The sequence below is a fragment of the Phyllobates terribilis genome, unplaced genomic scaffold, assembly GCF_046119375.1.
Source record: "Phyllobates terribilis strain yellow unplaced genomic scaffold, ASM4611937v1 Scaffold_4__5_contigs__length_816908805, whole genome shotgun sequence".
In the NCBI taxonomy this organism is placed as follows: domain Eukaryota; kingdom Metazoa; phylum Chordata; class Amphibia; order Anura; family Dendrobatidae; genus Phyllobates; species Phyllobates terribilis.
The window spans coordinates 223,384,358-223,411,877 of record NW_027362764.1 but is presented as its reverse complement, the minus strand read 5'-3'; the positions used below and the strand labels follow the sequence as shown (position 1 = coordinate 223,411,877).

At 48.7% G+C, this 27,520-nt stretch overlaps 1 protein-coding gene across 1 annotated transcript in view; it reads right to left on the bottom strand.

Moving 5' to 3' along the window:
• The window catches only part of LOC141265263 (acyl-CoA dehydrogenase family member 11-like), a 476,536-nt gene that overhangs the window by 393,803 nt on the left and 55,213 nt on the right, over positions 1–27,520 (bottom strand). Inside the window, exon 3 of the mRNA XM_073678109.1 lies at positions 56–181. Within this exon, the coding sequence (XP_073534210.1) occupies positions 56–181 (126 nt within the window). The remainder of the gene's footprint in view (positions 1–55; positions 182–27,520) is intronic.

Below are 27,520 nucleotides of genomic sequence, written 5' to 3'. Positions count from 1 at the left end.
TACTTTATTCTCAAATCAAAGAGATATGTTTGTTATGCATTAGAGAAAAACTAACCTGCACATGTTCCATCACATAAAATTCTGTACCAATAACCGAGACATCTCGACAGTAAATTAAGGGCCATGGCACAGGAAATCCAGCAGAAAATAAAGCCTTCTGCACTCCATATTCTCTTTCAATCTAAGAAAAAAAATACCACATGCTATAATGGAAACAAATGAGAGAAGAAACAGTGTGGAAGTATCGTAAATCATCATTTCCTGTTTTTTAAATATGAACAATAAACTGGGACCAATATTCAAGAATATTCTGCAGTTACTCCAGCAGCAGACAATTCATTCCAGCAAATTGGATTTATTCACTTTTACACACTTATATAACACCATTAACCCCTTCACCCAACAACCCTGTTTTCACCTTTATGACCAGGCCAAATTTTACAACTCTGACCAGTGTCACTTCATGTGGTAATTGTGTCACCCCAGGCCTGGATGGCACAAACATTAAAGGCTGTGTCTGAGAGCAGGAGGGAGGTTCCCTGGTCAGGGACCATTAGCATGCAGCACCTCCTGTCCCAGGCCAGTAGGGGGAGCAGGCTGCCCCTACAAAAACTGGAACTGAGGGCAGGGTTAGCGAGACCAGGACCCACTTCTGAAGCATCCAGAAGGGTTCCCAGAGGAAAAGGACAGGTCAGCAGCAGCTGAGGAGTCCGGGAGGCAGAGGAGGAACAACAAGCCAGTGACAGAGGCGACAAGAGCCGGTCCTGGCTGAGAGAGAACTACACAACTGGACACTGGGGTCCGAGGCTGTCCCGGCAGCAGATAACCAACCCGCAAGGGATTTCAGGTCCCTTGGCCTAAGAAGCCTGGAGGCTCCGCCACACAGAGGGACCGGTACAGCACAGAGAAGCAACAGGTACCTAAGGCCCAAGTCGCAAGCCATACAGGCGTAGTACACGGCCAGCTCAGGGACGTGGGCTATCACACCACGAAAAGGGGGATAGTCAGCAAGGGCAGAGAGAGAACGGTAGGCCTACCCACTCACCCTGACCAGTGGGGCTCGCCCGAATGCTCTCACATACCTAGGCCCATTCCTACCCTGTACTCCTGTTGGGTCATTAGTGCTAACTACAATAAAGACCCTGGACTGTTTGAAGCAGACTCTGAACCCTTATTATTGCGGCCTGCACCATCACCCCCCAGCATCCTATTACACTGCCCTGAGGCTACACTCTTCCCGTGGGGAGTTATCCTATCCCTGTGCTGCATACCAACATCAGCCTCAGCGGTCTGCCTAGCAGTGGCGGTCATCCCCGACCGCAATCCACTGGTGGCGTAGTCAGGCATTCAAAACCCTACAAATAGACTGCCACAGCATTTGGTCTGACCACCCTGAGCCACGGGATCGGGTTGCCACTGCTACCCCCAACATTGCACGGAAGCCCGGTTCCGGGTGCCCCACGGCCCAGGGGGCGAGTCAGCTTTGGCGTAGTCGGCAGGATTGTGACCAACCCGCCACAAATGGGTATTGCGCGCCTGAAACAGACTGTACACGTACCTCAAAAGGAAGTTTCCCGCCATTCGGAGCCGTTTCCCGCCATCTTCAGCCGTTTTCCCGCCATCGGACGCCATCTTTGGGACGCCACGTGGGAAGAAGAGGGGCGTGAACATCAAAACCGCGTGAGACCTGAAGCCCCGCCCTACGCACCGACGCTGCGCAAGGTCCTGGAAGGAGAGAGAGCGACGCTGACGTCACCAGGACGCGACGCAAGGTCCTCGCCCGGAGCAGCACCAGCGGAGCCGCGGCCTACGGAAGAGGATCAACGGAAGGTAGGCCACGATTAACTAGGGGGGAAGGAAGATGACGGATGCGGAGGGACCTTCTACCACCAGTGTGGCTGCAGCAGCGGTGATGCCGTTCTCCATGCCCTACATCCCCGGAGCAGCCTGGCTGCCCCGATACTCAGGGGAATCCCATACATTAACTGACTTTAAGGAAAGACTGCGCAGTTTATTTAAAGTTTATCCCCTGACAGAAGAACAGAAAGTGAGCATTCTGACGGGGCAGCTAACCGGTGCAGCCCAGCGGGAAGTGAAATCATGGTCAGATGAGGAGAAAAGGACTGTAAAGGACATTCTGACCCGGCTGCGGAGTACCTTTGATACCTGTACCTCAGCAGAAATCAAAATGCGGTTCTATGGCTGTAAGCAGCGAGCCCAAGATAGTATCAGAGACTATGCCTTGAACCTGCAAGAAGCTCTGGGAGCAATTAAACAAGCTGACCCTGGCAGCGTGCAGGACACTGATAAACTGTTGACTGACCAGTTCATAGAAGGTCTGCTGTCCAGCGCCCACAGAACCCAGCTGCGCCTCATGGCCCTACAGAACCCCGATCTGACTTTTGCGCAGTTCAAAGATAGGGCCATCTGGGTGCTCCGAGAACCTGCACCAGGTGGCGCTGTAGCTTCCCGGCGCCCTGCCATCACTTACCACCAGGGGGCGGCGCCCTACCCAGCAGACATTGTGGAGGCTGATGCGCAGGCCCTAAATCCATCCCAGCCTGACGACCTGCACCATCAGGTCCAAGAACTAACAAAGAGTGTGGCCGGATGACCAGGACCATACAGTCATTGCAGGTGGAATCGTCAAGACCAATCAAGCTGGCTTCCAGTCCGGAGGATGTCCAGTGGCGTCGACAGACGAGGATCCCGTCGTTCAGAGGGAGGCCCGCCGACCGTTACACTGAGGATGGACAGCCGATTTGCCGCCGTTGCAGCCAGCCAGGACACATAGCGAGGTACTGTACTTTAAATGGGTCCGACCTGGGGCAGAGGGCCAACCCCCAGGCATAAGGTCATCAGGCCCATCTAATTGGCACGATAAGTACGTGGGGGGACGCCCGATCTTACCCGTAGTGCTGGACGGTATCCCCATGAGTGCACTGCTGGATACCGGGTCTCAAGTGACTACCATCCCCTACGTACTTTTCAAGTGGTACTGGAGTGACGCTGACATAACCCGCTATCCAGACGATGATTTAAGCATTATCGCCAGCAATGGCCAACCCGTGCCGCAGGTGTGGTTCAGAGAGATGACCATCAAGATTGGTAAGGTTGAACTGCCGGCACAGGGAGTGATCATTGTGGACTTTGACCGTCGTGAAAGTCACCCTAAAATAACCTTGGGTACTAATGTGATTGAAAACTGTCTTTCAGAAGTAATTGTGATTTTGCAGCAGGTGGCGATGAATGCGAGTTCCAGCCAGCAGAGGGTCCTCCAGAAAGAGATAAGAGCCCTGATGAGACGGCAACAGGTAGAACGGTCTGGTGGTGAGATCGGTAGAGTGAGGATGAGCGACCTGTTCCCCATTGCCATGCCTCCCAAAAGTGAAATGATGATCTGGTGTCGGACTGCAATTGGGTTAAGAGGGAGAGACTACCAAGCCATGGTAGAACCCGTGTACTCAGACAGCAGGCCTACCATTTTGACAGCCAGGGGGGTGGTTGATGTCCGCCATGGAAGGGTGCCCGTCAAGATCTTAAACATCGGGGAAAGGGAAGTACACTTGCCCTGGTACGCTACACTAGCCAAATTGTTTGCCGTCGAACACAATGCTATCAGGGTCGTGGAACCCTTGCCTCCATCTTCCCCGGTGGAGGGTAATGGCTCCCAGAAACACAAGGAGGACTGGTGCCAGAAACTCCATGTGGGTGCTGACTCCACTCCCCTGCACCAAAAACAAGGAGTCTACTGGGTGGTTCAGGAGTACGAGAGAATTTTTAGTAAGCACATGCTAGACTTCGGCCGAGTAAAGGGAGTAGAACACCACATCCCCACGGGGAGACACCCACCAATAAAAGAGAGACACAGACCTGTACCTCCTGCACATTATCAGAAAGTAAAGGGTATGCTGAGAGAAATGAAAGAAGCTGGGGTCTTTAGAGATAGCTGTAGCCCCTGGGCAGCTCCCTTAGTTTTGGTAAAAAAGAAAGACGGTACCATGAGAATGTGCGTGGACTATAGACAAATCAATCGTATCACCCATAAAGACGCGTACCCGTTACCTAGGTTAGAGGAGTCTTTAGGAGCCCTAAAATCAGCTAACTTCTTCTCTACTTTGGACCTTACTAGCGGGTGCTGGCAGGTTCCTGTGGCAGAGGCTGACAAGGAGAAGACCGCCTTCACCACCCCGATGGGATTGAGCGAATTCAACTGTATGCCCTTTGGGCTCTGCAACGCACCAGGGACCTTCCAGAGACTGATGGAATGCTGTCTAGGGCATCGAAACTTCGAGACGGTCCTACTTTACCTGGACGATGTGATTGTCTATTCGAAGACTTACGAGGACCATCTAAAGCACCTGGCCGAGGTGTTCGAAGCCCTGGCAGGCTATGGCCTGAAAGTGAAGCCTTCAAAGTGCCACCTGTTAAAACCGAAGGTCCAGTACCTAGGACACGTGGGGAGTGCAGAGGGAGTAGCCCCCGACCCCGACAAAGTTACAGCCATCAAGAGCTGGCCAAGCCCCTCTAACATCAAAGAAGTGAGGCAATTCCTCGGGTTGGTAGGCTACTACCGAAGCTTCATCCCCGGGTTCACTAAGATGGCAGCCCCTATGCAGGACCTCCTGATAGGGCAATCTAAATCCAGAAGTCACAAGCCACCCTTCAAGTGGGACAAGCCGGAAGAGGAGTCCTTCCGCCAGTTGAAGATGACCTTCACGGGGGATGAGATCCTGGCCTACCCCGATTATGGCCAGCCTTTTATCCTCCACACAGACGCCAGTAATGTGGGGCTGGGAGCCGTACTGTTGCAGCACCAACAGGGCAGAGAAAGGGTGATCGCGTATGCCAGCCGGAAGCTGAGGCCCACTGAAAGAAACCCGGAGAATTACAGCTCCTTCAAGCTAGAATTCTTGGCAGTGGTGTGGGCCCTCACAGAACGGTTTAAGCATTACCTGGCCTCCGCAAAGTTCACTGTGTACACGGACAACAACCCATTGACACATCTGGATGATGCCAGACTAGGTGCCCTAGAACAGCGGTGGATGGCCCGGCTATCCAATTATGACTTCACAATCAAATACCGGGCAGGCAGAACCAACGCCAACGCAGACACCCTATCAAGAATGCCCCAACTACCTGAAGGAGAAGATGATTCGGAAGAGCTGGAGGAAATAGAGCTCCCTACATTCCACCGGTATGGGGCCACTCAGTATTCTCACCGGGTAAGAGACAAAGACTTAACCACCGTCATGTTCAACCCCTTACCCCACCACGGCTGGGCTGAAACGCAAGATAGTGACCCTGCAATACGCCTGGCGAAAGACCTGTTAACCCAGGCAGACGCTAGCCCTGGCCCGGACGCTCCAGAGGAAGCCAAGCAGATATGGAAGGAGAAAAGCAGGCTATTCCTCTACGAAGGTAAGCTGTGCAGAAGGCTTGTCAACCACCGGACGCACGAGCTGACCTGGCAGATAGTGGTCCCAAGGCGAGATGCAGCAATGGTCCTGGAAGCCTACCATGACAGAGCGGGACACTTCGGGTGGAAGAAACTGGAGTTCCTACTGAGTGAGCGGTTCTACTGGATCGGTATGAGAAGGGCCTTAGAGAAGTGGAGCAGGGACTGCGGCCCATGTCACCTCTGAAGGAAGGACCGTACCAGCCAGCAGACACCCTTGAGGCCCATCGTCACCAGGCAGCCTCTTGAGCTGGTAGCTCTGGACCATGTGAAATTGGCTCCAAGCCGGTCGGGCTACGTCTATGCCCTGACAATTGTGGACCATTACTCCCGGTTCCTGTTGGTGGTTCCTGTTAAAGACCTGACAGCCCAAACAGCGGCCAGAGCCTTCCAGCAACACTTCTGCCGTCTACATGGGTATCCGGAACAGGTCTTGACAGATCAAGGTCCAGCGCTTGAGGCTGAAGTATTCCAGGAGTTCTGCAACCTCTACGGCTGTAGGAAGATTCAGACAACGCCTTACCACCCGCAAACCAACGGGCTGTGTGAGAAAATGAACAATATCGTCATTGATCTCCTCAAGACGTTACCCCTGGAAGAACGCAGCCTGTGGCCGGAGAAGCTGCCAGACCTGATTGACTTGTACAACCATATCCCGGTGAATGCTACAAATTGCACCCCGGCTTACCTGATGCGAGCAAGACCAGGTAAGCTGCCGATAGACCTGGAGATGGGAGTCCTGACACCCGAGGACACCTCCCCAGATGCGGACTGGGATACGGAACGGCGGCTACAATACAAGAAGGTACAGGAGAGTGTGGAGAGGAGTCTGGCTCGAGCGAGAGAAAAGCAAGAGAGGCTCTTCAACCAACACGCCCCGGCTGTTCCTCTGGAACCTGGTGAGCAGGTCCTGAAGTGGAAGAGAAGGCTTCACAAGCTGGACGACCGGTGGGAGAGAGACCCGTACACAGTACTGCAGTCCGACCACGACAACTCGAAGGTATGTGTGATTACCAAGGATGGAGGAGAAACCACTAGCACCGTCTCCAGTGACCACCTAAAACGGTGCCCCGAGCAACTACAGAGTCCAAGTGAAGATCAAGATGACCTTGAACCCGCAGAGGACAAGGAAGAAATGATCAGCACAGTTCTCGGAAAGTTCCCCCGGACCTGGACTCAGATAAATGGCGCGATAGTGGTACCTGTCCTACGCTTCCTTCAGCCTACCCAGCAGGAGCCTACAGGAGAGCAGGAAGAACAAAGAGAACAAGCAGCCCCGGAGGCAGAAGAACCCATGCCAGCAGCCCAGGAGAGTCAACCCTCTGCTGACAGTGAGCCTGCCATTCCTGCGGTAAGTCAAAGGACCCGCAGACAGCTGCCTGCCCTGCCTGTGAACCCAGCTAGTAGCTGTACCCTAAATGCTAGTGGGGAAAGCCAGGTTAGACCACCACCAGACAGTGGGTTAAGGAGGTCAACCCGGAGCACTAGGTGTCAAATACCAGCTCGCTGGAAGATCTAAATGCACAGTGTATATATTTAATGTTTTTATGTTTGTACCCTGGTTATTAATACTGTTTTCCAGTTTCCCTAGATACAATGGACTGACAGGTTATGGACGGTGAATAACCGGAACTACCGTGTAGATAGTTGCACCTGGTGCCCTCTTGTGAAGTTGGCCACAGAAGAAAAACCTGTCCGGCGTGGCCCCCTTTGTGGCCCAAAGTAGGTAGCTCAGCCTTGTCGCCACGCCCAAGGCCAGGAACTTGGGGTTTATGGAGACAGGTCCCCACATCGCTCAAAACCTTCACCTTATTGGGTGAAATGGACACCCAATCACGGATCATACTGTGACCCTCTTCTTTTGTTGGTGATATGGACACCCGGTCACAGACCATACTGTGACCTAAAGAACTCAATATGTGGTGTTGTTTGTTATTTCCTTCCCTGTTGTGCTTATGGTCATGCATTTATACCCTGTATTTGTGTTTTCTGTTTAGTCCCGGAGTACTAAATTTTACTAGGGGGGAATGTGTCGCCCCAGGCCTGGTTGCCACAAACATTAAAGGCTGTGTCTGAGAGCAGGAGGGAGGTTCTCTGGTCAAGGACCATTAGCATGCAGCACCTCCTGTCCCAGGCCTGTAGGGGGAGCATTCTGCCCCTATAAAAACTGGAACTGAGGGCAGGGTTAGCGAGACCAGGACCCACTTCTGAAGCATCCAGAAGGGTTCCCAGAGGAAAGGGACAGGTCAGCAGCAGCTGAGGAGTTCAGGAGGCAGAGGAGGAACAACAAGCCAGGGACAGAGGCGACGAGAGCCGGTCCTGGCTGAGAGAGAACTACACAACCGGACACTGGGGTCCGAGGCTGTCAGGGTTGCAAGCCCGGCAGCAGATAACCAACCCGCAAGGGATTTCAGGTCCCTTGGCCTAAGAAGCCTGGAGGCTCCGCCACACAGAGGGACCGGTACAGCACAGAGAAGCAACAGGTACCTAAGGCCCGAGTCGCAAGCCATACAGGCGTAGTACACAGCCAGCTCAGGGACGTGGGCTATCACACCACAAAAAGGGGGATAGTCAGCAAGGGCAGAGAGAGAACGGTAGGCCTACCCACTCACCCTGACCAGTGGGGCTCGCCCGAATGCTCTCAGACACCCAGGCCCATTCCTACCCTGTACTCCTGTTGGGTCATTAGTGCTAACTACAATAAAGACCCTGGACTGTTTGAAGCAGACTCTGAACCCTTATTATTGCGGTCTGCACCATCACCCCCCAGCATCCTATTACACTGCCCTGAGGCTACACTCTTCCCGTGGGGAGTTATCCTATCCCTGTGCTGCATACCAACATCAGCCTCAGCGGTCTGCTTAGCAGCGGCGGTCATCCCCGACCGCAATCCACGGGTGGCGTAGTCGGACATTCAAAACCCTACAAATAGACTGCCACAGCATTTGGTCTGACCACCCTGAGCCACGGGATCGGGTTGCCACTACTACCCCCAACATTGCACGGAAGCCCGGTTCCGGGTGCCCCACGGCCCAGGGGGCGAGTCATAATAACTCTGGAACGCTTAAACGGATCGCACTGATTCTGACACAGGGAAAATGTATATTTTTGTACTGTGTTAGCCAGTAGATAGAAAATATTTAGATTTGAGAGTCCTCAGTGGTTGATACCTTTTAATGGCTAACTGAAAAGATGGTAACAAGTTGCAAGCTTTTGAGACTTGGTATTAAAAGGTAATTTCAAATCTCATTGAGACAGAAAAGTTTGGGAATATAAACTCATGGTGACCTTTGACACCTTCAGAGTAGGAATGAATGCGTCCCATGGATTTATGTCATTCTACATCAACTAAGGAATGTGGTCCTCAGAACTGTGGGGTCATCACAACCCTGGACCAGACCTCAGTCACAGGACAATAAAACTTTCACACTCCTTATCTATGAACTGCTAAAATATTTACAGCCAGAACTGTTTATCTCTCCCATAGTAATAGCTCTGCTTTACATCACCTGTCTCATCTATTGCATTATTTCTGTGTCCTATTGTGTATAAATATTTCTCTTCAGATTTTGTGTTATATGCCTGATGAAGAGGCCTGAGTAGTTTCGAAAGCTTGCAACTTGTTAACATCTTTTCAGTTAGCCATTAAAAGGTATCAACCACTGAGGACTCTCAAATCTAAATATATTACTAAATGTGACATTGTTTCTTCAAGACATATTGTACTTCATGATATAGGTAAAATTTGTTCGATATGACTTGCGCTTATTTGTGAAAAAAATTGAAATTTTGTGAAAATTTGGAAAATTTTGCAATTTTCAAACTTTTAATTTTTATGCCCTAAAATCAGAGAGTTACAGTGAAGAGCAAAAGGGTAACAACGTTTTGAACTTTTGACTTTCAGGCTCCATATCTCATCATTCACTACTGCTTTGAATGTGAGACTACCATAATTTTACAGACAATCATTTTGGCTATCTCATACATAAAATTGACTTGCAACTATTTAGCATTAGTGATGAGCGAACGTGCTCGCCACTGCTCGGTACTCGTCTGAGCATCACTGTGCTCAACAAGCTCGGCAAGTATTTCCGGGTTGCTCGGGCGGGAACTCGGGTCCCTTCCCTGCATGTTTGACGTTCTTTAGAGAGCCAAAGAACATGCAGGGAACATGTACTGTAATGCTGTAGCCATGTTGGTTGTGGGCATTACAGTGATTGGCTGGCCGCACAGCGTCGTCAGGTCTATATCAGACCTGGCGACGCCATGCTCATCACAGTCTACTTCGGAAACAGGCAGTGTAGGGAGAGGTGCTTCTGAGATAGGGAGAGATTCGCTTGTTTCTTAGTTAGTATAGGTATACCACAACATATTCTACACATATCCATCTCAACTAACAGTCCTTCTGAGGACTAATCCAGCTGCATAGATATCAGTGCTATGCAGGCAGGCAGTGTATGTGGCAGACTGCAGTGCATATAGCAAGAGGGTCCTTTCCAGTTCTGTCTGCTGGTGCTTTTACAGATATTTGTAGAAATAGCCCCAGGTATCAGGGGCCAGGAATAAATTTTTTTTGGATCTTAATCCTGATTATTTGCTTAAAAAGCAATCTAGAGAACACCGTTTTTCTGCTCAATTTGCTTGTTGGCACTGCAGAATACAGCCAGGTCCTTTCCATATTACAGCGCTAAAAATCCATCTATTTAAAACTGTGGTTTGTCCGTCACATGGATCACATATAATTGCTCTGAAAATTCTGCCATTTCTGGCCTCAATTGAAATTTTGTTGCAGTGTGTCAGCGAAGTTATTGACACGAGGTCGTTGTTAAAAATAGTTGCCTACAGGCCAGCTCTTTAAAACTGTGGTTTTTCTGTCACACGGATCACATATAATTGCGCTGAAAATTCTGTCATTTCTGGCCTCCATTGAAATTTTATTGCAGTGTGTCAGCAAAGTTATTGAAACGAGGTCTGGATTGGGCCAGACTTCTCAACACCACCGAATGATAGCAGCGTAACATAAACTCAAATCCAGTGTCTTTTTTTGGGAGGTCTATTCCCATGCACCTCTTCACACCTACACATGGGTATACGCTTCCTGATTTTGTCTATTTGCTCTTGTCCTCCTTCTCCTCATCCTCCATCACCAAATCATTCACCACCATATCTACCATATCACCTCCTCTACGTGTCTTGCAAGGGGCATTGGAGTTTCTCTAAATTTTGGTCAGCTTTTGCATTCACTGCATAGGCAAATACTATGAGAGACCCACTTCCTAATAATGGGAAAATTGTTTTTAGGAGGCTCTCCAACCTCTACGTCTCTTCCAAGGGGCATTGGAGTGCCTTCAAATTTTTGGCAGCTTTTGCATTCACTGCATAGGCAAATACTATGGGAGACCCACTTCCTAATAATGGGAACATTATTTTTAGGAGGCCTTCTGACCTCTACGTCTCTTGCAAGGGGCATTAGAGTGGCACCAAATTTTTGGAAGCCGTTGCTTCACTGCATAGGCAAACAGTATGGGAGAACCACTTCCTAATAATGGGAACATTGTTTTTAGGAGGCTCTCTGACTCCTACGTCTCTTGCAAGGGGCATTGGAGTGCCTCCAAATTTTTGGCAGCCCTTGCAGTTACTGCACACCCAATAACAGTATAGGAAGCCCACTCATTAATAATGGGAACAACAAAGCATAGCCGGCTGATGGCTCTCTAACAATAGCGAGAACCGACTGCTGGCCCTTTAAGAATAGTAAGGGCCGCCTGATGGTCCTATAAAAATAGGCTTTGTGACTTTCCCTCCATCATAAATGAAACAGGATGTGTCGGATGATGTGTCACACACCACTTGGCCAGTTAAGGTTGTAAATGTTAAAATTACATTTACCAGTGAATGCATTTGTCTTGGTTGAAAGCAATGCAAAGTGCAAAAACGCATCAAAAACGCTACGTGTGAACATAGTCCAAGGTGTGGAGGAGCATTTTTGTTTTGGTTATTTATTTTGCCTTACATACAAGTCATTACGCTGGAAAGCATGTTCCTTAAAATATTTCCCAGGAAAATCCATTTTGGTTTAGTTTTTGTATGTTTTATTGTGAGTCTGTAAAAGTGGTGTAATACCTCTGACAACGTTGTTGACAGCAGTGACCTTGGAGTCAGAAATGCTTCCAGGGGTCTTCCCCATGCTGTTCCCATATCATTTGAGCACTGTTCCCATCGATTTGCGCAATTTTTAGGCCCTCTGCAGACCGCTGGGGGGAGCCGCCTGAAAAATGCTCGAGTTTCCCATAGACTTACATTGGGCTCGTTGCTCGGGTCGAGCACCCGAGCATTTCAATTTGCTCGACCCGAGCATCGAGCACCAGAGCATTTTAGTGCTCGCCAATCACTAGTCTAGAAGAAATAATGGAAAAAATTCTAACAGATCAAGTAATTTATAGTGCCAGTGTTTCTACCTCCTGCCCCTCTCTCCCAGCAGACACGCTGACCTCCTTACCACCATGGGCCCTGGCCGAGGTGTCCTGCTCCTCCATCCTCCCTCCACGCCGACTCTGCCCAGGGCATGTGCACTGTACGCAGATCCCCGGGCACTGTGCTTAGGGCGTGCGCGAGCATGGTTTTTGACTCTTTAAGGGGCTGCACGCACTGTCCTAAAATGTCTCCGGCCAATGGCCGGAGGACACTGGCTGCTTAAAGCACCTCCTCCAACATGGAGGTGCCTGTGCAACGTTGGAAGTTTGTTGTCTAAACATTCTTGTCAGCTCTCTGGTTCCAGTGCACGTATCGCCATTTACCTGCCTTTTTACCAGCCATGCCCGCCAGCCTATCTACCAGCCGTGCCTGCCTGCCTTTTTACCAACCGTGCCCGCCTGCCTGTCTACCAGCCATACCAGTCTGCCTGTCCATCTGTCATTCCAGCCTGTGCCTGCCCCCTGTCTCTTGGGGGTCAGCTGCTATCCACCCAAGGTCAATCCCGGAGTAGCACTTGGTCCACCTTCCCGGTCCCTCCTCAGATCACGGAGTCATCTAACAACCGTGCATCTGAGGTTGGATGTCGTGAGGTCCCTAGTTACACGCCTCCAGGCTCTCCTCGCGCCACGGCACCACCACCCGTCCTGTTACATTTTGCACAGGCAATGGAATCCGCTTGCTCCCAGGCTCCTATCACCTCAGACCTATACCAGGAGGTCTTCTGCAAGACATCCCAACAGGACATAATCTTTTCCTTTTTGTGGACTGTGAATACCCGCCTGGATGTACTGACAAGACTAGCTGCACCCGCCTCTACCGGAGCAGTAACTACTTTGGCGGCATCTCAACCTTGTGGCAGTGCTGGACCCCGACTGTCTGCTCCTCAACGCTATGGCAGGGATCCTGCTCTATGTCGTGGATTTGTGAATCAGTGCACCCTACACTTCACGCTCTTCGCCCATTAGTTTACTTCATCATTTCACATCTCACTGGTGAAACGCTGGCGTGGCTCAATTCCATATGGGTGAGAGGGCACCCTCTAGTGTCTTATCTTCAGGCTTTTCTAGAGGCCTTCCAGAGGGTTTTCGATGAGCCCGGCTGTGCATCCTCAACGGCTTCATCTCTCCTCCGATTGCGTCAGGGGAACCGAACAGTAGGCCAGAGTATGCTGTACGTTTCCACACCCTCTGGTCTGAACTTTCCTGGAATAACGAGACTCTGGGAGGGCCTTTTGGGAGGGCTTTTCTGGGTGAATCAAAGACGAAATGGCCAGTCATGACATACCCACCTCCCTGGATGACCTAGTGTCTCTGCAAGTTGACCAGGTGATGATGATCAAAAGCTGCCAGGAGACCCGTCATGCCGAGGGAAGGTGCTTTTATTGTGGCAGTTCTGAGCATATAATCTGCTCCTGTCCAGAGAGACTGGGAAACTCCAAAGCCTATGGTCGCTTGGAGAGGTCACCCTGGCGAGAATCAGTTCTCTCCATCACTGACACTGTCAGTGTCCGTATCCTGCGGCAACACCCATTTTGTTGAGTCTACCTATCTGGACACCGGCGCCACAGGTAATCTCATCCAACAGGCCGTGGTGGAGCGGTATCAAATCCCGATCCAATGTCTCCCAGATCGGTTTCTTCAGTGGATGGGAGGCACCTTGCCGAGATCATCCTGTTCGGCACCGAGCCTGTGGTAATCCAGGTAGGAATGCTACAATCAGAGAATATTTCCTTCTATGTGCTGCCCGGCCTCTCTCACCTTTTGCTACTAGGTCTACCATGGTTGCGGAGACAAAAACAGGTCTTGAACTGGAGTTCCAAAGAGGTGCTCCATTGGGGTCAGGAGTGTCATAAAACCTGCCAGGCTTCCATTCGCCCTGCTTGACCTCTGGCTTCTCTATCTAAGCTACCTGGCTTACTGGCACCTTACTGGACGTATGCGGACATCTTTGACAACAAGGAAGCCGAGACTCTCCCTCCCCATAGGCCATATGACTGTCCTATTGACATTATTCCTGGTGCTTCTCCCCCTCGAGGCTGAATCTACCCCCTGTTGCAGGCCGAGACCCATGCCATGTCTGAATATATAGAGGAGAATCGTGCTAGGGGATTTATCCTGAAATCCACCTCTCCAGCTGGTCCATGATTCTTCTTTGTCAAGAAGAAGGACAGTTCTCTTCGGCCCTGTATCGAATATAGGGGACTGAATCAAATAACTATAAAGAATAAGTACTCCCTGCCTCTTATCTCCGAGCTGTTCAATCGCCTTAAAGGTTCTACAGTCTTCACTAGTGATGAGCAAGCATGCATTGCTCGAGATGCTCGGCGCTCGCCGAGTATTTCCAGGGTTGCTCGGCGGGAGCTCGGTTCCCCTCCCTGCATGTTTGTCGCTCTTTACAGAGCCAATGAACATTCAGGGATTATCTGCCACTCACTGTAAAACCGCAGCCATGTTGGTTGTGGCATTGCAGTGATTGGCTGGCTGCACAGCGTCATCAGGTCTATATCAGACCTGGCGCCGCCGTGCTTGTCATAGTCACTCCGGAACCAGACAGTGTAGGGAGAGGTGCTGCTGTGCTAGGGAGAGATTTGCTTGTTTCTAGTTAGTGTAGGTGTACCAAAATATTAAAGACACATATCCATCTTAACAAACATCCCTTCTGAGGATTAATCCATCTGCAGAGATATCAGGCAGGCAGTGTATATAGGCAGGCAGGCAGTGTATATAACAGACTGCAGTGCATATAGCACAAGAGGCTCCATTCCAGTTTTGTCTGCTGCTGCTGTTAGATATTTCTAGGTCCAGGTCTCAGGGGTCAGAAATAATTTTTTTTTCTTGATCTAAATCCCCTTTATTTGCTTAAAAAGCAGTCCAGAGAACACCATTTTTCTGTGCCATTTGCTTGTTGGCACTGCAGAATACAGCCAGGTCCTTTCCACATTACAGTGCTAAAAATCCAGCTATTTAAAACTGTGGTTCACACGGATCACATATAATTGCACTGAAAATACTCCCATTTCTGGCCTCCATTAAACGTTTGTTTCAGTGTGTCAGTGAAACTATTGACACCAGTTTGCTGTTCAAAGTACTTACCTACAGGCCAGCTATTTAAAACTGTGTTTTCTCCATCACACGGATCATATATACGTTTTCAGAAAATACTGCCATTTCTGGCCTCCATTAAACATTTGTTTCAGTGTGTCAGTGAAACTATTGACACCAGTTTGCTGTTCAAAATAGTTACCTACAGACAACTACTTAAAACTGTGTTTTCTCCATCACACGGATCATTTATACGTTTTCAGAAAATACTGCCATTTCTGGACTCCATTAAACATTTGTTTTCAGTGTGTCAGTGAAGCTATTGACACCATTTTGCTGTTCAAAATAGTTACTTTCAGGCCAGGTATGTAATACTGTGTTTTCTCCGTCACACGGATCATATATACCTTTTCAGAAAATACTGTCATTTCTGGCCTCCATTAAACATTTGTTTCAGTGTGTCAGTGAAGTTATTGACACCAGTTTGCTGTTCAAAATAGTTACCTATAGGCCAGATATTTAAAACTGTGGTTTGTCCGTCTCACGGATCACATATAAGTTCACTCCAAATTCAGTCATTTGTATTGAGCGTGGAAGATATCGTCCTCCATTTAAAATGGTCAAGGCACGTGGCAAGGGACGGGGAACTGGACGTGATGGTGATAGTGATGGGGCATGCAGAGGCCGAGGCCGTGGGCAAGCTGAAATTGTGCCACAACAAACACCCACATCTTCTCGCTCGACCTTCCTGTCCCAATTAATAGGGGACTGTAGAACACCACTATTGAACACAGATCAGTTTGAAAAGGTTATTGGTTGGATAGCAGACAATGCTTCCAGTCACTTAGCCACCACGACCACAACCCTGTCTTTCACACGGTCAAGTCTCAGTAGCCGTGAGTCTGGACTGCATATTTCTCACTCTGAACCTCCTTCCTCCCACCATGCCGAGTGCCCAGAGACAACTGATCCCACACTTGAACACTCCAAAGAGCTGTTCACTTTTCCATTTATAGATTTGGGCCTCTCGCCCGGTCCACTTGGAGGGGGGCAAGAGCAGATTGTATGTAGCGATGCCCAAATATTTGAGCAACCACGGTCACACGAAGGCGAAGGTGGGAAAGAGGTGGACGATGATGAGACACAATTGCCAGAAAGTCAGGAGGAGGACCAGGGTGCGGAACTGGAAGACTAGGTGGTGGATGATATAGTAACTGACCAAACCTGGCAGGAGGACATGCAGAGCAAGGAGAGCAGCACACAGGGGGAGGGAGGCAGAGCACCTCAACAGGCAGGAAGAAGCAGTGTGGTGGCCACAGACAGAAGGCAGGCAACCGTTCCCATAACACCAACACGATGGAAGTTGCCAGTACAACTGTTAGGTCTTCCCAAGTCTGGTTGCTTTTTAAAGACTCTGCCGATATCCCCAAAAAACCCATTTGCGCCACCTGCCAGGCCAGCATCAGCAGGGGTGGCAAAACTACCACCACCAGCATGATCAGGCACATGGCAGCAAAGCACCCAACTTTGTGGGCCGAACCCCAGGGTCCAACAACAGTGTCTGCGGGTGGCACCACTGCTTCTTCTGCTGTTGTGCATGCAAGCCAATTCCCTGTCCGTGGTGCATGTGAAGATGCCTCCTGCCCTGCACCTGTGATTGCACACTCTCAAGTAGCAGCATTAGGAAGCACGTACTTGTCCCAACGCAGCGTTCAGTTGTCCATACCCCAGTCCTTGGAGCGCAAGCGCAAATACGCAGCCAATGCCCCACAAGCCACACTACTAAATTCCCACATTTCGCGACTGCTTGTGCTCGAAATGTAGCCTTTTAGGCTTGTGGAGACGGAAGCATTCCGCAACCTAATGGCGGCGGCCGTTACTCGGTACTCGGTCCCCAGCCGCCACTATTTCTCCCGGTGTGCCGCTCCCGCATTACACAAGCACGTGTCCCAAAACATTAGCCGTGCCCTCAACAATGCAGTTACCGGGAAAGTCCACCTAACCACGGACACGTGGACAAGTGCTTGTGGGTAGGGACGGTACATCTCGCTGACAGCACACTGGGTTAACATAGTGGAAGCCGGGACCCAGTCGGACCTTGGGACGGAACACGTCCTCCCGACGCCAAGGATTACAGGCCCTACGTCAATCAGGGTTGCCCCCACAGTCTACAGCTCCTCACCTCATCCTCCTCAGCCCCCTCCTCCTCTTCAGCCTCCATCTCCGAAATGATCACATCAGTCACAAGCTGGAAGCACTGCAGCACTGCCTCGGCCAAAGCGGCAACAAGCTGTGCTGAAGCTACTATGCTTAGGTGACGAACTGCACAATGCTGAAGAGTTGTGGACAGCTCTGAAAGAGCAGGAAGATCTGTGGCTCACACCGCTGAACCTACAGCCAGGCATGGTCTTGTGTGACAATGGCCGGAACCTGGTGGCGGCTCTGAGGTGAGGCGAGCTCACACACATACCATGCCTGGCCCATTTGCTTAACCTTGTGGTTCAGCGGTTTCTCAAATCCGACCTGGAGCTGCCGGATCTCCTTGTTAAAGTACGCCGCCTGTGTGCCCATTTTAGAAAGTCACTTACAGCTTCAGCCGCCCTTGCCGTGTTTCAGCAGGGTTTAGAGCTTCCGGCTCACAGACTGGTGTGTGATGTTCCCACGCGCTGGACCTCTATACTATAGATGTTGGGAAGGATTTGAGAGCAGAAGAGGGCTGTTGTTGATTACCAGCATCAACAAGGCCGTCGGTATTCAGTTCAGACTCCACACATAAGACCTCAGGAGTGGACATGGATGTCAGACTATATGTACCATCCTCCAAAACTTTGAGGACTCCACCAAGATGGTGAGCGGTGATGACGCCATAATTAGCATCACCATCCCGCTTCTCTGTCTTCTGAAACGCTCTCTGCTCACAATCAAAGAGGATGCAAAGCAGGCAGAGCACAATGAGATGGAGCAAGGAGCCATACAGGGTGATTACACACAGCCCAGCCTCATCTCATCCCAATGTGGATTGGGTGACAATGAGGAAGAGGAGTAGGAGGAGGAAGAACAGGAGCTAGTTTCATGCGCTATAGACGGTACTACCTGCACAACTGTCATACTGTCTGTTGAGCATGGATGGCCTGAGGAAAGAGAGGAGGAGGAGGAGAGCAGGGTCAGTCGTCCTCTTGGTGAGGACACGGAAGTCTTGCCTGTTAGCAGTATGGCATGCATGGCTGAGTTTATGTTACGCTACCTTTCCCATGACCCTCGCATTCTCAAAATTTTGGGTGACAGTCATTACTGGTTGGTGACACTTCTAGACCCACGCTACAAGGAGAACTTTCTATCTCTTATTCCTGAGGCGGACAAGTCTACAAAAATGGGGCAGTACCAGAAGGCCCTTGTTGCAGAACTATTAAAAAAATTCCCATCTGAAAACGCTGGCGGCAGAGGTCATAGTTCATTGGACAACCAAGGACTACAGGCGAGAGAGACACAACTCCAATCCAGCAGAGGCAGGAGAACACTATCTAAGTTCTGGGAGAATTTTCGCAGTCCCTCCCATCGCACAGGTCCTGAGGCGCGGGTTACTCTCACAAGGAGTGCAAAGTTTGGGAAGATGCTGAGGGAGTACCTTGCTGACCGTACCAGCATCCTCTGTGATTCCTCTGTGCCTTATAATTATTGGGTATCCAAGCTGGATACGTGGAATGAACTGGCTCTCTACGACTTGGAGGTCCTGGCCTGCCCTGCCGCTAGCGTTTTATCAGAGCGGGTTTTTAGTGCCGCTGGTGAAATTATAACTGATAAACACATTTGCCTGTCAACTGAAAATGCTGACAGGCTGACTCTTATAAAAATGAACAAGGGCTGGATTGGGCCAGACTTCTCAACTTCACCGAATGATAGCAGCGTAACATAAACTCAAATCCAGTGTCTTTTTTTGGGAGGTGTATTCCCATGCACCTCTGTCTTCACACCCACACATGGGTATACGCTCCCTGATTTTGGCTATTAGCTCTTGTCCTCCTCCTTCTCCTCATCCTCATCCTCCACCACCATATCACTAGGGCTACCGTGGTCCGTGATGCAACACCCACATCATTTTTTAAAGGGTCTTTATGATGCCCGTAAAAAAAAATTTTTTTACAGTATGTTCATTTACCAGGGGTAAATGTTTGTCAGCCCATACACTTAGTGCATTGACATTACAAGTATAGGAGACCCGCTCCTTTCTAATGGGAACATTTTTTTATGAGGCCCTTCTCCACGTCTCTTCCAAGGGGCATTGGAGTGCCTCCCAATTTTTGGCAGCCCTTGCATTCACTGCATAGGCCAAGACTATGGGAGACCCACTTCCTAATAATGGGAACATTTTTTCATGAGGCCCTCTACGTCTCTTCCAAGGGGCATTGGAGTGCCTCCCAATTTTTGACAGCCCTTGCATTTACTGCATAGGCAAACACTATGGGAGACCCACTTCCTAATAATGGGAACATTGCTTTTAGGAGGCTCTCCGACCTCTACGTCTCTTCCAAGGGGCATTGGAGTGCCTCCAAATTTTTGGCAGCTTATGCATTCATTGCATAGGCAAACACTATGGGAGACCCACTTCATAATAATGGGAACATTGTTTTTAGGAGGCTCTCCAACCTCTATGTCTCTTGCAAAGGGCATTGGAGTTCCTCCAAATTTTTGGCAGCCGTTGCTTCACTGCATAGGCAAACAGTATGGGAGACCCTCTCCTTTCTAATGGGAATTTGTCATTACTGTGGTCCAGCTCTATGTGTCTTTAAATTGTTAGTGGGGTTTTTCCTAAATTTTGTCAGCCTTTGGACTCACTGCATGCCCTATAACTGTATAGCACACCTGCTCCTTTGTAATGGAAACATGTCATTACTGTGGCCCTGCTCTATGTGTCTTTAAATTGTTAGTGGGGTTTTTCCCAAATTTTGGCAGACCTTGCCATTACAGCATGGGCATTACCACTATAGGAGACCCGCTCCTTTATAATGGGAAATTTTTTTCACTGAGACCCTCCTCTATGTCTCTTCAAAGGGGTATTGGGTTGCGTCCGAATTTTTGGCAGCCCTTGCAGTTACTGCATACGCAATAAAAGTATAGAAGACCCACTCTATAATGGGAACAACAAAGCCTAGCCGGCTGATGGCTCTCTAACAATAGTGAGGACTGACTGCTGGCCTTTTAAGAATAGAAAGGGCCGCCTGATGGCCCTATAAAAATAGGCTTTGTGACTTTTAGAGTCCCTCCATCATAAATGAACCAGGATGTGTCTGATGATGTGTCACACACCACATGGACAGATAAGGTTGTAAAATGTTAAAATGACATTTCCTGGTGAATGCATTTGTCTTAAAAAATAACGTAAAAAAACAAAAAAAACAGTAGGATGTTTCTTTAGTAAAGAAAACAAAGTCGCCAATGTAACCTCAATGTAATCACATTGTTCAGCTCCTGTACCTCCTCCTCCATCTCCAAAATGACCACATCAGTCATAAGCTGAAAGCACTGCAGCAGTGCCATGGCCAAGCGGCGACAGGCTGTGCTGAAGACAACATGCTTAATGCTTAAGTGACAAACCGCCCAGCGCTGCAGAGTTGTTGAAAGCTGTAACACAGCAGCCTGATCTGTGGCTCTCACGCTGAACATACAGCCAGGCATGGTCGTGTGTGACAATGGGCGGAACTTGGTGACAGAGAAATGACAGCCAGAGTAAATACGGTTTCCCTCTATGTCAGTCCTTTCACCGAGCTAAAGAATATGGCTGGGGTGAAATACAACGCCCACTGAGAAGCTGTTTCAGATTGAAAAACATTGGGCCTACCAGAGGATTTGATTCTGAGGGCTCACCTTTCTCTCCTGCTCAATAGCCCCATAGCAGCTGCAAAGTTTGCGCTATCATGAACTCTCCTGATGTAGAAGCCAGGACACACCAGAGGATTCTCTGGTTGGACCGTCCAACCCTGCCGAGAAGCAGTCCTGGCTAAGAAAAGTGTGTGGGAAGGCTCCCGGACACTCTATGACTGCTTTTTTACTGAGGTGGAAACCCACGCAAACACGGGGAGAACATACAAAATCCTTGCAGATGTTGTCCTTGCTGGGATTTGAACCCAGGATCCCAGCGCTGCAAGGCTTTGGTGCTAGGCTGGAGAAACCTGCACCTACTGCCACTCTATCTTCACCTCCTTTGTGAGAAACTAATGTATTTGGGCAGCCACTCAGTCTACCAAGTAAAATTCCTTAGAAGTAAATTGGGGATGGCTTCGCTACTGGGGGCAGTGCTAATACCATGGCATCATACTATAGTTTACTGGAAATATTCAAGGCTGGTAGGAGGCAAGCAGATTCCCACAGAAAAGTACCAGCAGTAATGTTCAGGGACCCCCGCTTGTAGAAGGCGGAGACAATACCAGGAGAAATAGTGGCGGCTGGGGACCGAGTATGGACACCTGGCCGCTGCCACCATGAGGTTGTGGACAGCTTCCACCTCCACGAGCCTAAAAGGCCACATTTCAAGTGCAAGCAGCTGCACAGAAATCTGGTAGTTTAGTATTGCTGCCTGTGGGTGGGTGGGTGGTTATTTGGCTGCATACTTACGCTTGCATTCCAAGTAACAGAAAACTAAGCAGATGGTGGCCTCTATCATCCTCATGGCCTCACATCGGCACTATGAACTCTCCTGAAGAAGAAGCCAGGGCCCACCGGAGGAGTTTCCGGTTCTCTGGTGGGCCCGTCCAACCCTGCCGAGAAGCATCCCTGCTAAGAAAAGTGTGTGGGAAGGTTCCCGGACACTCTATGGCTGCTTTTTTAGTGTGGATTGGACGTGCTTATGCATGTTATTTCTCAAACCGCATTGCAGAACAGGCCATTGCCCAACTCTGTAGTCATGAAATTAAAAGCGCAAGGAAAGATGCTTGTGTGTCAAAGCACCACCGACAAGTGCGAGCTGATGTTGGACTGGCTGCCATTGCGTCTGCAACAAGCTGCATTAGAGGACTTCCTGGGAGAAATGACACCCAGAGTAGATACGGTTTCCCTCTATGCCAGTCCTTTCACCGAGCTAAAGAATCCATGGTGAAATACAACTCTCTTTGAGAAGCAGTGTCAGACATTGGGCCCACCAGAGGACTTGATTCTGAGGGCCCACCTTTCTCCCCCACTCAAGAGCCCCATAACAGCTGCAAAGTTTGCGCCTATCATGAACTCTCCTGATGGAGAAGCCAGGGCCCACCCGAGGATTCTCGGGTGGGCCCGTCCACCCCTGCTGAGAAGCAGCCCTAGCTAAGAAAAGTGTGTGGGAAGGTTCCCGGACACTCTAAGGCTGCATTTTTAATGTTTACTGGCTTCGTACCGTTCCTGGCTATATTCACTTGACCACGTGTTTGTGGTTAGGCGGTCCTTCCCAGTAAGTTCACTGAGGAGGGCAAGGGGAATGTTGTGGGACCCGTGCTTGTGGAAGGTGGAGATGATACCGGGAGAAATAATGGCGGCCGGGGACTGAGTACGGACACCCAGCCGCCGCCGGCATGAGGTTGTGAAAACCTTCCGCCTCCACGAGCCTAAAACGCCACATTTCAAGTGCAAGAAGCTTTAGAGGACTTCCTGGGAGAAATGACACCTGGAGTAGATACGGTTTCCCAAAAGTCAGTCCTTTCACCGAGCTAAAAAATATGGCTGTGGTGAAATACAACTCACCGACAAGCTGTGGACTGACTCCGTACTATAACCCTGGCCACATTCACTTGTTCACGTGTTTGTGGTTAGGCGGTCCTTCCCAATAAGTAAACTGGGGAGGGCACAGGTAATGTTGTAGGACCCGTGCTTTTGGAAGGCGGAGACGACACCGGGACAAATAGTGGCAGCTGGGAACCGAGTATGGATACAGTTATGATCTGCAACAAGAACTAAGGAAAGAAGGGGAAAGCTTTCCCTACAGTAAGACTAAGCTGAATCCCTACAATGTAGCGGGCTGCCTGTTCCTAGCAAACAGACCCTCTTAAGTCCTAGGCAAGTCTGAACGAAGACCTATAGAATAAAGGGAAGGGGTCCCTAAAAGAACTAAGGACTGGAGCAAAAAAGGGACGCTTCCTGAACAGAGAAAGTTGTTGCAGAAAACTAAAGAAAAACTGACAAAAAGGTACTAGAGGTCCCAAAGGACCAAGTGAACTGAGAGATAGGCACCGAAGCACCTGGCTAGCAAAACAGTCAAACAACACTGAAGTCCAGCACAGCCAAAAAGGCAGAGCTGAAATATAAAGGCAGATGGTCATGTGACCGCAAAACACAAGATGGAAAAAACAAACAGGAGGGTTCTAACAGATACCCGTTTGCCGCCATTAGGTTATGGACAGCCTCCACAAGCCTAAAAGGCCACATTTCAAGTGCAAGCAGCTGTCAAAAATTTGGCAGTATAGTATTGCAGCCTGTGGGTGGGTGGGTGGCTGGCTGCATACTTGCGATTGCATTCCAAGTAATGGGGTAGGGACAACTGAACACTGCACTGGGACAAGGACGTGGACGGTGATTGTTGCAAGTCTTCAATGACAGGTGCATGGCGGGAGACATCTTCGCATGCGCCAAGGATCACTTATGATGGGCACACTTTTAGGCAGTGACCTGGGAGTCAGAGATGCTTCCAGGTGTCTTCCCCATGCTGTTCCCATGTCTTTTCAGCCCCATATGCATGTGTCTTATGATGTGTCACACACCACATGGCCAGATAAGGTTGTAAAATGTAAAAATGTAATTTCCCAGTCAATGCATTTGTCTCGGTTGAAAGCAATGCAAAAGTGCAAAAATGCATCAAAAATGCTACGTGTGAACATAGCCCAAGTGTGGAGGTGCATTTTTGTTTTTGGTTATTTATTTTGCCTTATATATATATACAGTACAGACCAAAAGTTTGGACACACCTTCTCATTTAAAGATGTTTCTGCATTTTCTTGACTATGAAAATTGTACATTCATACTGAAGGCATCAAAACTATGAATTAACACATGTGGAATTATAAACTTAACAAAACAGTGTGAAACAACTGAAAATATGTCTTATATTCTAGGTTCTTCAAAGTATCCACCTTTTGCTTTGATGACTGCTTTGCACACTCTTGGCATTCTCTTGATGAGCTTCAAGAGATAGTCACTGGAAATGGTCTTCCAACAATCTTGAAGGAGTTCCCAGAGATGCTTAGCACTTGTTGGCCCTTTTGCCTTCACTCTACGGTCCAGTTCACCCCAAACCATCTCGATTGGGTTCAGGTCTGGTGACTGTGGAGGCCAGGTCATCTGGCGTAGCACCCCATTACTCTCCTTCTTGGTCAAATAGCCCTTACACAGCCTGGAGGTGTGTTTGGGGTCATTGTACTGTTGAAAAATAAATGATGGTCCAACTAAACGCAAACCGGATGGAATAGCATGCCGCTGCAAGATGCTGTGGTAGCCATGCTGGTTCGGTATGCCTTCAATTTTGAATAAATCCCCAACAGTGTCACCAGCAAAGCACCCCCACACCATCACACTTCCTCCTTCATGCTTCACGGTGGGAACAAGGCATGTAGAGTCCATCCGTTCACCTTTTCTGCGTCGCACAAAGACACGGTGGTTGGAACCAAACATCTCAAATTTGGACTCATCAGACCAAAGCACAGATTTACACTGGTCTAATGTCCATTCCTTGTGTTCTTTAGCCCAAACAAGTCTCTTCTGCTTGTTGCCTGTCCTTAGCAGTGGTTTCCTAGCAGCTATTTTACCATGAAGGCCTGCTGCACAAAGTCTCCTCTTAACAGTTGTTGAAGAGATGTGTCTGCTGCTAGAACTCTGTGTGGCATTGACCTGGTCTCTAATCTGAGCTGCTGTTAACCTGCGATTTCTGAGGCTGGTGACTCGGATAAACTCAGAAGCTGAGGTGACTCTTGGTCTTCTTTTCCTGGGGCGGTCCTCATGTGAGCCAGTTTCTTTGTAGCGCTTGATGATTTTTGCAACTGCACTTGGGGACACTTTCAAAGTTGGCCCAATTTTTCGTACTGACTGACCTTCAATTCTTAAAGTAATGATGGCCACTCGTTTTTCTTTACTTAGCTGCTTTTTTCTTGCCATAATACAAATTCTAACAGTCTATTCAGTAGGACTATCAGCTGTGTATCCACCAGACTTCTGCACAACACAACTGATGGTCCCAACCCCATTTATAAGGCAAGAAATCCCACTTATTAAACCTGACAGGGCACACCTGTCAAGTGAAAACCATTTCCGGTGACTACCTCTTGAAGCTCATCAAGAGAATGCCAAGAGTGTGCAAAGCAGTCATCAAAGCAAAAGGTGGCTACTTTGAAGAACCTAGAATATAAGACATATTTTCAGTTGTTTCACACTTTTTTTGTTAACTATATAATTCCACGTGTTAATTCATAGTTTTGATGCCTTCAGTGAATGTACAAGTTTCATAGTCATGAAAATACAGAAAAATCTTTAAATGAGAAGGTGTGTCCAAACTTTTGATCTGTACTGTATATATATATGCAGTACAGACCAAAAGTTTGGACACACCTTCTCATTTAAAGATTTTTCTGTATTTTCATAACTATGAAAATTGTACATTCACACTGAAGGCATCAAAACTATGAATTAATACATGTGGAATTATATACTTAACAAAAAAGTGTGAAACAACTGAAAATATGTCTTATATTCTAGGTTCTTCAAAGTAGCCACCTTTTGCTTTGATGACTGCTTTGCACACTCTTGGCATTCTCTTGATGAGCTTCAAGAGGTAGTCACCGGAAATGGTTTCACTTCACAGGTGTGCCCTGTCAGGTTTAATAAGTGGGATTTCTTGCCTTATAAATGGGGTTGGGACCATCAGTTGTATTGTGCAGAAGTCTGGTGGATACACAGCTGATAGTCCTACTGAATAGACTGTTAGAATTTGTATTATGGCAAGAAAAAAGCAGCTAAGTAAAGAAAAATGAGTGGCCATCATTACTTTAAGAAATGAAGGTCAGTCAGTCCAAAAAATTGGGAAAACTTTGAACGTGTCCCCAAGTGCAGTTGCAAAAACAATCAAGCACTACAAAGAAACTGGCTCGCATGAGGACCGCCCCAGGAAAGGAAGACCAAGAGTCACCTCAGCTTCTGAGGATATGTTTATCCGAGTCACCAGCCTCAGAAATCGCAGGTTAACAGCAGCTCAGATTAGAGACCAGGTCAATGCCACACAGAGTTGTAGCAGCAGACACATCTCTACAACAACTGTTAAGAGGAGACTTTGTGCAGCAGGCTTTCATGGTAAAATAGCTGCTAGGAAACCACTGCTAAGGACAGGCAACAAACAGAAGAGACTTGTTTTGGCTAAAGAACACAAGAAATGGACATTAGACCAGTGGAAATCTGTGCTTTGGACTGATGAGTCCAAATTTGAGATCTTTGGTTCCAACCACCGTGTCTTTGTGCGACGCAGAAAAGGTGAACGGATAGACTCTACATGCCTGGTTCCCACCGTGAAGCATGGAAGAGGAGGTGTGATGGTGTGGGGGTGCTTTGCTGGTGACACTGTTGGGGATTTATTCAAAATTGAAGGCATACTGAACCAGCATGGCTACCACAGCATCTTGCAGTGGCCTGCTATTCCATCCAGTTTGCGTTTAGTTGGACAATCATTTATTTTTCAACAGGACAATGACCCCAAACACACCTCCAGGCTGTGTAAGGGCTATTTGACCAAGAGGGAGAGTGATGGGGTGCTACGCCAGATGACCTGGCCTCCACAGTCACCAGACCTGAACCCAATCAAGATGGTTTGGGGTGAGCTGGACCGCAGAGTGAAGGCAAAAGGGCCAACAAGTGCTAAGCATCTCTGGGAACTACTTCAAGTTTGTTGGAAGACCATTTCCGGTGACTACCTCTTGAAGCTCATCAAGAGAATGCCAAGAATGTGCAAAGCAGTCATCAAAGCAAAAGGTGGCTACTTTGAAGAACCTAGAATATAAGACATATTTTCAGTTGTTTCACACTTTTTTGTTAAGTATATAATTCCACATGTGTTAATTCATAGTTTTGATGCCTTCAGTGTGAATGTACAATTTTCATAGTCAAGAAAATACAGAAAAATCTTTAAATGAGAATGTGTGTCCAAACTTTTGGTCTGTACTGTATATATATATATATATATATATATCCGCAGTCCAATGGCAAGGTAGAGTGAATCAATCAGATCCTCCTCACTAACTTCCTCCGGCACTTCGTCAACGCCCACCACAGTGACTGGGTTGAACGCCTGCCTTGGGCTAAATTTTCGTACAATAGCCATGTGAGCAAATCATCAGCCAAATCTCCGTTCTTTATGGTATATAGTCAGCATCCTAATATTCCATTCACTGTCTCTACTTCCACCAACACTCCTGCTGCTGAATCCCTCATAAAAAGCTTCTCTGAAATCTGGGAGCACTCCAAGTCTACTTTACTAAAGTCCTCTGAGCAGATGAAGAGACATGCAGACAAGAGACGTCTGGATCCACCTCTGTTTCGTCCTGGGGACAAG